General features: G+C 38.1%; 1 protein-coding gene across 1 annotated transcript in view; it reads right to left on the bottom strand.

Moving 5' to 3' along the window:
- Positions 1–1,827: 1,827 nt before the first annotated feature.
- LOC146313958 (uncharacterized) overlaps positions 1,828–12,657 on the bottom strand; it is a 46,310-nt gene continuing 35,480 nt past the window's right edge. Inside the window, exons 35-48 of the mRNA XM_084738206.1 lie at positions 11,846–12,133; positions 10,351–10,457; positions 10,190–10,248; positions 9,962–10,101; positions 9,664–9,873; positions 8,142–8,351; positions 7,290–7,439; positions 7,020–7,198; positions 5,155–5,325; positions 3,635–5,047; positions 3,460–3,501; positions 2,470–2,529; positions 2,241–2,307; positions 1,828–2,154 (exon numbers count right to left, since the gene is read on the bottom strand). Coding sequence (XP_084594332.1) covers positions 2,084–2,154; positions 2,241–2,307; positions 2,470–2,529; positions 3,460–3,501; positions 3,635–5,047; positions 5,155–5,325; positions 7,020–7,198; positions 7,290–7,439; positions 8,142–8,351; positions 9,664–9,873; positions 9,962–10,101; positions 10,190–10,248; positions 10,351–10,457; positions 11,846–12,133 — 3,167 coding nt within the window. The 3' untranslated portion in view covers positions 1,828–2,083. The remainder of the gene's footprint in view (positions 2,155–2,240; positions 2,308–2,469; positions 2,530–3,459; positions 3,502–3,634; positions 5,048–5,154; positions 5,326–7,019; positions 7,199–7,289; positions 7,440–8,141; positions 8,352–9,663; positions 9,874–9,961; positions 10,102–10,189; positions 10,249–10,350; positions 10,458–11,845; positions 12,134–12,657) is intronic.

The raw sequence follows: 12,657 nt of genomic DNA, 5'->3' as shown, positions 1-12,657 counted from the left end.
GGTACAAGTGGCAAGTTAAGTGTTGATCAGTTAGCTGATGCTGTTTTCTCAACAGTGTGGAAAATTTATCGCCAATTTTAACCCAAAAGAGTTTGATTTTTTTTTTTTTTTTGGCTACTTTATGCATCATTCAACACCTGTTTTTCACATCTGCTGCATGAGACAACACTTTACTTGAAGGGTGTGCATAAAACTGTCATGACACTGTCAGAACCCTGTTAAGACACCTGCCATGAACATGACAGAGCCTTTATGAGTGTCAGTCAGTCAGTTATGTCAATTTTAATGCAAAGTTGATATTGGGTGGGATGTCTTTTATGACAACTTCACATTATCAAACTTGTTGCAAATGACAGTTCTATGGACACTCCTTCAAATAACATGTTACCTATTTTTTTTCTAATTAAATGTGTGAAACATGGCACGACACTGCTAACCAGAACAATGAGACTAAACAAAGACATACTGACAAGTTTTCAATGGAAAGTGTTCTTAGCTTGACACAGTGGTTCTTTTTTTGTGTCAGTGGTCATGACAGCTTGACATGATCAAACTTAAAGAAATTGTTAGCTCTGTTGAGAGCTGGACTTTTGAGTACCGATTGGCACTTTAGCACGGGCTCTGTCATGCAGCCTGACTATGGCTGAACTGGGATATCTTCCAAGACCGGTGACCAGTTTGACTACAGGAAACACAGTTCCAAGGTCATTTTCTAGCCTGGTTTGGTTCCTAGCAACCCAGGGCTGAGTCAGCTAATTAGGAAGCTAGCTCTACAGCTACCTGAGCTAACACCAGCTACAGTTCAGCAGATAGCGGTTAGCTTACATAAGGAACAAGTAAACTGGCTAACCACTATTAGACAACTCTGTTAATCACCTCGGTACTGTACTCTGTCATCAAACTGGCCTTATAACATTTAATGACATCTTTACGACAAGTCCAAATGGTACCAACTGTCAAAGCAATAAATCATGACAATGTTATAAAAATATTTGACAGAAAAATAAAACATACTAACATCTTTATGACAAGTCCAAAATTGACCACTTTACTTGAGGTCAAGGGAAATATTCATGACAAACTTGTGTCATGAACACACTTATGACAGTCTTATGACGATGATGGTCAATGTCAAAACTAGCCACATATGACAGTATGATGTAATGTTAACACATACAGTGAAAGTTTGTCATAACAAAGACACTGACAGGTTACGTTTTCTTCTTTAACGTCAAGGTGTTGTAACAAAGATATCTCAAACAATGTCAACTTTACAATACAAATGTCAAAATTGACCAAATGACACTTAATAACAGTCATAAACATTCATAAAGACTCCTTTATGTTCATGACAGGTGTTCTGTCATGATTATGACAGTGACTGTTTTTCTTTTTTGTATTTGAATGTGTGAAACTACAAACATGGTTCATGGCACTGCTAACCAGAACAATGAGACTACACAGCGCCATATTGACAATGAACACAAGTTTTCAATGGACAGTGTGTCATTCTTAACATCATGAAAGAGAAGTGAGTAAAACTATAACTTTTGGAACTAAAATGAGTTACAGATTTCAGACCCAAACAATGGTAATAACACTTTACAATAATATATGCAGTTAATGTCCTTTATTATATCCTTTTCAGTTAAGCAGTACGATGCTCTCCTCCCCTTAATAGTAAGGTAACCATGAATGATCTTGAAACTAGTCACTACTTTAGTGTACCTAGAAATAGTAATTTTTCATTACTAAGGGTTATTTAGGATCCACTTGTTGCTTCCTTGCTTTAGTGCATCTTAAGTATGATGTCATAAAGCAGCACTTCAGCAGCCACAGTACAATCAGCAGCAAGACAAGCAACCACTGTTCCAAGAATACATGTCATAGTTTCTTTTACAATACAGCATTTTCTTCTTGATTTTCAAAAATTTGTTGCACCAGTGTTTACGATATCATCCCAGTGAACTTTAACTTGTCATACAAAACACCATTTTATATTATGTATTGAAAAATCCCACAATAACTGATCTTTTGAAGGAGTAATACAATAAATGTGATGTGTACATACTGGTGTGATGATTCATATGTTCATGAATGATTCTGAAGCGCCATTGCTGCTTGAGTTTGCAGCTTCTGACACACGGTAGATATCTGACGGGACAGACAACAAAGACAAACTGTTATTAAGACAGCTAATTCAAATGAACACAAAGGCTGCTAAACTGGAAAGTACTTACATCTTCTTCCACGTAGTCGACTTATCCAGTTTAGACCACTGAGAGAAGAAATGCCACCACTTGTACTCTGTAATATCGAAACAAATGCATACAATTACGTTAGCATTGACACTTTATGTAATAATCTAGCATTAACGGGTCTGTCGATTTAACTACAAGTACATATATTAAGAAACAAAGAAATCCTTTAAGTTTATGAAATAGGTCCGAGATCTAAAAAATCACTTACTCTTGTTTGGTTAGAGCCTGTGCTTGGTGTAGGTAATTTCCTTGAGAGGATAGAACGGATCTACAGGCACAATCAAATTCATGTCAATGTGAAAATCAACAGAATTCATTTTTCATTCATTCAGTTCAATTCAAGATTAGCACTTTCAAAAAAACAGTTTGACATTTATAGAAATCTGCTTATTCATGTTCTTGTCAAGAGTTAATAAAAGAGGAGATTGATACCACTCTCAAATCTGTGTGCAAATAAAGCCACGAGGCAATTCGTTTAAACTATTAACGTCTTCAGGGTTGCCAGCTCAGTGTGACAAAACCAGCCCAAAGGAAAACCAAAACCAGTTCAAAACCAGCACAACGGCCAACAAAAGCGGCCCCGGCAGATATAGATTGTTGTATTGTGTATATTGAATTTGTGTTTGTGTTTACTTGGGAATGTGTGTGATATGTGCCAGGTCTGTGTATGAGTTAGGTATAAATAAATAATTTCATTTCAAATATGGAAACGTATTTATATATATTATTGATTTCATTTGCATGCAAAAGAGGTCCACCCACCCAAAAGACAAAAGATTCAAACAATTTAAAAGTAGCCCAGTTTTGCAGGAAAAATGCAGACCTGGCAACCCTGAACATACTGTTATCTTCTTTGATACCAAGAAATTGTTGCACCACAAAACTCCCCACAAAACCACAAATTGTTTTTTTTTTTCTTTTGTTTTTTTTAACAATAAAATAAACCAGATCAACTCTGTTAGTTAAAGAGCTTTAAAGGTGCTGATACGCAGATTGTTGTACTTTGAACAAAGCTAGCTGCTAATAGCTGCTTAAGCGTTTATTACTAGCACCACGCATAGCGCACATACATGATATTGACATTGGTGAAATAAACTAAGGCTATGCATACTTCCTACTTCCACCATGGTCAGAGTGATATCAATCTCAATCAAGTCTCAGCAACAAAGTAAAAGAGTATTTTCCGAAGTCAACACACCTTTGAATCCAACAGAGTTCCAAACACTAAAATAAAGAAGCCCTGAGGAACAGATGACAGATGACATTTGTATTTCTTTAGCATTAGAAGGAAAGAACCCAAAATCTTTTATTACACGTAAACACTGCCTTGTAAACATGAAATGACAACCTTCTAAATCAACAGATGCAAATACCTGTAGTGAATTGAAGAATGCAAAGGCGATGTGGATTGCTTGATCTTCTGGTTTATCTGTTGATGATACCATGGTTCCCACTCCCAAAGCCCAGGTCAGCCCAAATAAAGGAGTCAGAATGATCACACACCTTGCAATGACTGCCAGTGTGTGCTTTTCATCTGTTTGGGCAGCATCTCCCACTCCTCTTCTCAGCATCTTGAACAAGACCACGATTACGATTAAAATGTTGATAAAAACTATGGTCAAGGCAGGTATCACCATGGCAAGCAGGGCCTTTGTTTCGACCCAGTTGAGCCAGCAAGCAACGTCTTTCCTGATGTATCCCTTTGATGGTGCTGTGACGGCAACAGTTATAACAGCTATAATCAGAGGACATCCGTAGCCTAAACTGAAGCCAATGGCCAACATGGTTGACTTGGACATGTGGGAGAAGACCATGACGGTCCGGTAGAAGAGCAGGAGGCCTGACACTAGCATCCAAAAGAAAAGAGCAAGGTAGAAAAAGTGCATGAAAAATGTTGCTGTGCTGCATGGTCCAAGCGGAACTTGAAAGTCCTCCCCAGGGTTTTCAAGGGGGTTCTTAGCAATAGAGGCACCAATGATGAAACAGATGTCAGCAATCAACAGAGACAGAGCAGTGTTGATGATGGAAACGTGGCGCATGAAAGCAGTGCTGTTTCTGGTAATGGCTTTCCAAACATATCCTTCAATAATGAGACATATAACTAAGCTTGCCAGAGATATCCCAACTCCAACATAGGTGATTATATCCAAGGCCACCTGCAGTCCTGGAGGGATGTCCGTTGCCATCAGAAGTGAGAAGGAGGTGAGATGGTTGCAGCTGCAGGTTACTGTGTTGTTTATGTCCGAAACAAAGAAACAACCCTTATCATCCCAAGCACCTAGGTCATCGAAAAGTGTGAAGTTCCAGAAGACGCACTGTGGGTTTATCGACAAGGAGTTGTTTAGCTTGTCATAGCTAATAGTGACATTCTGAATTGTTGCGTTTACTTGGACCAGCATCACAGCAGCATTGATGGCATTATCAATGACAGTTTCATTGCTTGTGACGTTGAAAAGGCTGGAGTTAAAGCTGGCATTCCTTGCTGGCATAACATTGTTAAGGGTGGGAAAGGTGATGGTGGTGATAAAGACGTTCCTTAAGTTTGTGTCTGGAATGTGTAAGAGGATGCTGGAGTTCAGATCTGCCGTGAAGTTGTTGTCAAATGTTGTTCTGTTGAGCAGGATCCGTTGAGTTCTGATGGTAAACTCCCCGACCAACTCACTTGACAGAGTCTCCAGTGAGCCCAGTAACTGTGAGCTTGCATTGCGGCTTTCATTTGCATTCAGAATTGCCCAGGTCTCTCGTACATCATCACCAATGATGACATCAACTGTTTGAAGTACATCCTGCAAATTAGGAGACATTTTAGTGTGATGGTACAACCTCACCAGGAAGTCAAAAAGTACATTTGTTGACATAAGACATATATTGTTGCACTGACAGGTTAGCCTACCTCCATGACAGATTTATCGACATCAGTGGAAACATTTGCAATGTTGTTTAGGATGTCAACGATAGCTGACACAGTTTCAGATGAATTTGCAATTTCTGCTCTGTCTGCCAGGACAGCTTGACTTAGATTTGCCACAAATGGTGGCAGTTCCTTTACATCCTGAAATCCATCCTTGTTGAGTGAAACAAAAGAGATACAAAAAAAACACATGGAACCAAATATTATTAGCACAATTGCAAACTGTTCATTACAAATGCAGATATGTTTCTCTCTAGACACCAGAAACAACATATGTATACCTTTCAGACTACATTAGTGCAAGGCAGGTTAAAAGAGTGTGCTAGGGATGTCACAACCTGACAGCTGTAGCTATTAACACACCTCATTTGTCACAAACTTCTTCATCCAAGGTCCTGGTTCAAAACAATTAAGTTGATAAGCTAAAATCATGATTAAAATATGATATGAATGAAAGTTAAACTGGGTGACTGTGACCCCAGAAATTTAAGGGATGCGATCATTTGGAGGGAAGACTCTGGTTGAATTGTTTGATGTGATTGTACAGCAGCTGGCTAAGTACAGACACCAGCTGCAACCAGACGGTAGAATACGTGGACCGAGCTTGCAGGTGTGAAAAATGAACCCAATGCAGAAGTGCCTTAAACCTATGCTCTTTGTGATGGCCAGCAGGGGGCAATTGGTGGCAAAAATTTGTTTAATTATGATGCTTTTTAATTATGATGACAATGACCCTACTTCTCATTCCTTCATGACCTCAGCAAACAGTTTCCTAACTTATTTGTAAGTTTCAAGTTTCCCTCTAATAACCTTGATGGTAATTTTGGTCCTGTGTAGAGCAACACGGATGATAAAGCTGGGTAGGACAGGGCTACTGTTTGATTGACAAGTCATTCTCAGTGAGTCTGTCCCATAGATGTATTATGATGAACTGTGTGTTCTGTGTGTGTGAAAAGATGCTGCCCATTCAATCCAATGAGAGTTGCTCACCTTCTGCATAAGCCAAAAAGTTTTCTAGTTTCTGGATTTACTTCCTGGTTATACAGCCAACTGAATGTGTGCAGTAAAACTTCATCATAACTCATAACTGACCTTGTTTGCAGTTTGAGATGTCCTGCCAGCCTTTTTACACACATCCCTTTTGGAATGGTGGCTTATGGTAGAAAATGCTTTATGGGATGGCAGGGAATTTTTCACTGCAAGACTGTGAGTGGCCACTGAGAAAAACTGGGGGCAAGGCTGAGCAGCACTGTCTAGGTTTATATAAAATATGTGAATGGTGTGCCCAGTTCAACATGCAGATCAAATGGTATTGATCAAAAGCGGATCAAGATTATGTTACATTGCCTATTTATCACTTAAAATGTTTTCAGAATCATATTTTAGTGTACTGTTTAGTTGTAATACAAGACAGATGTGACCAGATGAGCCACCATTATTCCCTGCTGAACCGTCAAGCCACAACCAAGCACCGCCCAGGCCGTGGTGCGTCGCCCACAAGCTTCACATCCTGTCTGTTCAGCGCATGCTCTGATTGTAAAAAAAACAATATGGCAGACCCTGTAAAGCCAGACCCCAGGCTTCAAAACAGTCGTTCACAAACCAATGGGTGACATCACAGTCGCTCTGTCAATTAATTATTCTACCGTCTATAGCTGCAACAAGCACTTTAACCAGATAAGTTTCATTTTGATGTATTAACAAACTCCTTTCAAACTCATTTTCATAGTTCTGATGACCTAGCATATCAGATTTGGTGTTGATAACTAACATTTCCTTGTATGGTATAACATATGTTTCAGAGATTTCAAATAGGGATGATGTATTATCCATAAAGGGTCACCTACCTGTGACTGAATTAACAATTCCTTGATTCTAATTATGAGGCAAGTGTCCTTTACAAGTTTCCACTCTCCAGTTTCAAGACACATCGCCGTCTTGCTTCCCTCTTGACCTTCATCACATTCTATGGTTGATTCGGCACCCACTTGTCCACTCCCATACTGAGCATTCTCACATGCAATATCTTAAGAGTTGAATAATCGATCAGTGTTACACAAAGAGATACCAGAAACAGCAAAGGAACAGTACTGTCACATTTCAAATATTGTTCTTACCCCCTCTGAAAATGGTCATTGTTGTTGTCTTTTCATAACCTGTTGGATCATCTACTTTACACGTAAAACGTTTTTCTGTTGGCAGTGTTCCGCTGCATGTCAGCGTGTAATCATGCTTGATGCAGAAGTCTCCTGTATCGTCAGGGACACCTGTGAACATTCAACAGTGATGTTTATAAGATAAAGTATTAATAACTGGGTCCAGTTTCCAGGCATGGTCACTTTTAGGTTTGGGCAGTATGAGGATATTACGATATAGCAGGATATAGAGAGGCAAAGCCATGCCACTTGCTGTGTGCCCCATGGAAGCTAACTAAAAAGTAAATAAATAAATAAATATTAACAGTAGTCTACGGCACAAATTACACAAATGCTGTCTGTCAATTTAAAACACAATCTTACAAGTCAAGAAAGTCTCAGTTTGTCATATGTTTGTCATAGTTAAGTTTAATTTTATGTGAAATTGCTCAGTGAACTACATATCTTGTCTCACACAATATACATTACCAACACTAATCTTGCTGTCCCTTGTAGCGTTATCTAATCCAGTGACTCCCGATCCTTTTATCAGTCACAAAGACATCAGCATCAGTGGCTAACATTAGCTTTTGGATGTAGAAATTCGTGATAACACTCACACACACTGTGTGTAGTCTTTTATAAATATGTACCATCACAGTCTTGAATAGTCTTATGACAAACTGCGACTTTCTTGATTTGTAAAATTATCTTATTATCTTATCTTTTAATTATTGTATACCCAGTAAAATGTTGGGAAGGTAGCGAGATATGAAAAATACATGCCACCCAAGCCAAACACTGAGAAGTTTTCACCACACATTTTATACTTACTTGGTGAGGTTAGCTGAGTGCCTTGAAACCACTTGACTCTATAGGCAGACTGCACACAACACTTAAGTTCTTGTGTCCGTCCCTCGTTGCACTGAACGTTAACTCTACTCTTTAGTCGCACGTTGGGAGCTTGTCTGATTTCATTTGTTGTTACAAGCCCTCTTTGGACAAAATCCATTACACTGCCTTTCAGAGTACATTCATAAAGTCCTGTAAAGAAGAGCATTAAGGATTTAAGGAGCAACATGTAGCAACTGTGGGTCAAAAAATATTACAGCAGTCCAAATAACGAGTTGGAGCAATAGACTATCAATTAGGTTGAATATGGTTGACGTGAGTAGTTTCTTCCCACCCCCCTCCTCTTCAGATGTGAAGAAGGTCAAGCAGGCTGCAGGAACACTGCAGGAGTGCAAGACGAGTGCAACTTTGTAATTTCACGTTAACAAGCGATGACTCCGAGCCCTACACTGTAAGCTAATCAGCTGTTTAACTGTCACTTGCCCGCCAATGTTTAGCTAACCCCATTATCCTGGAAACAAAAGCCCACTGCTCTGAAAATACACACTCTAGAGTTGGAGTTCAGTGACTGCCTGCCAGACTCCCATTAACATATTACACAATTGTACTCTTAGAAATAAAGACTCATAAACAGACACTTATCATTTAGTGTTGAATGTTCACTGATTGAATAATAAATGACATTACATTAAATATATTAAATACTTTTCTTTCCTATTTATAATAATTTAGTTTTTTAATTTGGCCTAGTGAGTCAACTGTCAATAAAAAAATGTGCTGTAATGCCTACAACTGCATTTGAGCTCTGATTCTACCATTAATTTTCTGTCAATGGACTGAAAAATCTGAATTTGTAAAGCTCTCATATAAATGTAGTGAAGTAGATGTATTGAGTATGTAGTGGAGTAGAAATATATAGTTGCTTAAAATAGAAATACTCGTGAAGTAGATGAAAATTGTAAATGTAGTAAAATTCCACCTCTGGTAATAAATAAATTGTGCATTAAAGGTAACTATATTTTTAAAAAAATAATAACGAGAAGTAAAATGTCTGTTCACGTCTCTGTATTTCTCCTTTAATGATTGCACTGGTATACTGTAAAATAAAGAAAAATACAAAATAGTATATGTCAGTATTTCTCTACAGCTGTAATTTTATCATGTGATACAATGACAATATTTTTTTTGCGATTCTTTCAGCTCAACATTTAATGTGAGGATGTGGTCTCTTATTTGTACTATGGATTTGATTTGATTTTTAAACAGGCAGAATAATAAATTCTTCTGTCAGCTTCAAGTCTCTTTACTCTAACACAAGAAAAGACATTTTTCAAGCTTTTCCACAATATTCTGATAATTAAAATCTGAAACCAAATGATATATCTGATCTTGGTTTCATAGTATAAAGTAACGTAGAACTCAGCTTTGTATTTTTAAAACTTTATAGTGATTTCTTGGTTGCTGATTTCTTAACAAGTAACGAATTCACCTTGGTTTTACTTACCAGCATCAGCAAGGATGACGTCACTAACTGTAAGCTCAGACATCTTGTTAGAGAAAGTTGCTGTCATCCTGGGGCTGTTAATTTCCAAGCCATTCAATTTCCACACAGAACCGGAAAGTTCTCCCACATCAATGTTTTCAGGAGGGCCACATGCCAGCTTCATGGTGTTACCAGTATAAGTACGGCCTGGAAACCTGACTGGAGTTGGACCTTTAAGCAAAGGTAAAAGAGATCAGTTAGGAGTCTGACTAAGTTAAACAAAAGTATGAAAAACTACTAGATTTTTTTTTCAACTTACTAAGATAAAATGCAGTAACGGAGCCAATGACTGAGGCAACAGGCTTCATTGCTTCTGGGAGTCTTTTATTTGCCTCCTCCATTTCAGCCGGAATAACTTGCGTTGTCTCAACAACAAAGTCTGTGATTATACTTCCTGGTCTGTTAGAGCAAACAAAAGCCACAGTGTTCATGCAACATGTGTACAGATAACCACATCCAAATATTTTCACCGCCAGAATTACCATACCTGAATGCCTTCACGGAAACTCTGATGAACCCTGTGATTCCCTTATACTGTTTCTCTAGCTGTGGAGAGATACAGGAAATTATATCAACATCAGGAAACAAAGAACCAAAAATACAAGTTAAAATTGGATATTGTGTTAACAGTAACAACAACGTGCTTACCACTGGAAGAATAATTGATTCAAGTTCCTTGAATGCAGAACTCGTTGGATCACTTAATTCTGGTGTATATTGCCGGTCTAATCTGATTGACAATTCCAATTCAAATCCTGCGTGTTGAAAAAAGGATGAAAATCACGATTAAAGCTATGGATAAACATTTGACTTTTCATGTACAGAAACAGACACATACCAGGAAAAAAGACAGACAGAACAAAAGAGAGGAGACAAGTGTAGATTACAGTTTATGTAGGCCGTTTTATAATTTGTCATTTTCTAAAAAGAACCACAGGGCACTGCTGAAGCAAATCAATAGTATATAAAACTGCTCATATATTTTTGAACTGTTTTGCTTTTACAGTTTTGAGATGTAAAGTGGCTGGTGGAATTTAACCAGGCAAACCAATATATGGTAAGTATTCAATGCCATTTAATTAATGGCAGCAAAATTTTATGTGGTAGTTATGTCCCTTTTTTTTAATTCTCACATTAGTGGTTAATACTTAATACTATGTGAAGAACCAAGCTGACACATAATGACACACACAGTACCTCTGGTCTCTATTATTAATTATCTGTTAGATTTTGTAAACAGGCTGAGCATCATTGCCTGTTATCTCATATTTGGAAAGGAGACAAAAACTTGCAAGCATGCAAGATAAGAGAGATTTCTGCAAGACTATAATTTTATGTTAAGCTATTTAAAGTAAGTTAATACATATTTAGTGTTAACACAAGGCTGCAGGGGATGAATGGTTTAAGTAGAAGTCAGTGTTGACTACATTTTTAGACATAGTTGACTTATTGCAGTTTTTAAATTATTATTTTCAGTTTGCAGTTTGGTTAGGTTAAGGTAACAAAACGTCTTGGTAAGATTTACAAAGCAAAACTCCTTGGTTAGATTTCAGAGAAGATCTTGGCTTGTTTCTGCCACGCGAGTGTAAACAGCCAAATTGGCTATTTACACCCAGGGCGCAAATAACATTGTTGGCTACAGACATCTGGCTGCTTGTCTCTGCCACGCTGGGCTATATAAACCTGGGTGTAAATAGCCACAATGGCTATTCCACCCTGGATGCAAGTAGCTACACTGGCTATTCCATCCCCCTTTGCAAATAGCATCTGCCAAAAAAAGAAAACAAATCAAAAGCAAAAGTAACTGCTCGACTTGAAGAATTTCAGTCAACTGAGGGGTCTCCAACTGATGATGTGAATCTTTGACTTTCAGGGGGCAGCCCTACTAATTAAGGTATTTTAATTTATGGCTTTATTCGTGACTGAAATTCTTCAAGTCCTCTTCTGTGCCTGTTCTGAAACTGAGATGTCATTGAAACTGAGATGTAATTGCCTCTTTCTTAACCCAGTGTGGTTTGATCAATCAATTTTTGACCTTCGGATCTAATGACCACCAAGTGGTACTACTGCAAGAGTAAGATATATTATCTGATGGATCCATAGTACCTCCTTATCCCCTTTTTTTTTATCAATAAAACAATACCTGTAACAGTTGTAGAAGCAGACAGTGTTGTAGCTGTGGGTGTAGCAGGAGCTTCTGTGGTTGTTGAAAGGGTACTTTGAACACTGGGAGTGGTGGTGGTAGTATCTCTAGTGGTAGTGGTGGTGGTAGTAACTCCAGTGGTAGTTGTGGTGGGGGTAATGGTAGTGATGCTGGTAGTGGTCGTAGTGGGGAGTGTAGTGGTCGTGGTAGGAGCTTTCGTAGTTGTGAGGACTGTAGTTGGCGCTGAGGTTGTTGTTGTAGAGCCAACTGTGATATTTTGGCTGGTCACTGGTGAAAAGTAAGAAATAATTACATAAAACTTAGTGTAGTGCATCAAATATATAGTTTCTCAACAGTAAGTTAATAAGAGTTTTGTTACAACATATTTCACGTAACCTTAATTTTACCAATAACTGTCTACTTGCAACATATAAGAGCACTGTCACAATTGTGTTAGCTTGGTGTTGCAGCTTTTGTAGCTACACATGTGAAAATATATATTATGATCATAACTTAAAGGACCAGTGTGCAGGATTTAGTGGTATCCAATCCAATAGAAACATGGCAGTTCAACATGGCGGCGTCCATGGAGGAGGACCAGCAACCTCTTTAGATAGAAATAGTTTATTCTCAGGTAACACAAAACACAATGGGCCTCATGCAAGAACCACTCACACAAACAGATTGACCCGAAGTGTTTTGCAAAAGTGATGAAGAAAAACTTGTCACATTCACCATTTTTTTCAAATTTTGAAAAAAAAAAATTTTCTCTTAAGTACAAACAGAGTGGTCCAGATGTGTTGTAGGAGTTG

The sequence above is a fragment of the Lutjanus erythropterus genome, chromosome 15 (genome assembly GCF_056507025.1).
Source record: "Lutjanus erythropterus isolate fLutEry1 chromosome 15, fLutEry1.hap2, whole genome shotgun sequence".
Lineage (NCBI taxonomy): Eukaryota > Metazoa > Chordata > Actinopteri > Lutjaniformes > Lutjanidae > Lutjanus > Lutjanus erythropterus.
This window is presented reverse-complemented; position numbering and strand designations above follow the sequence as displayed.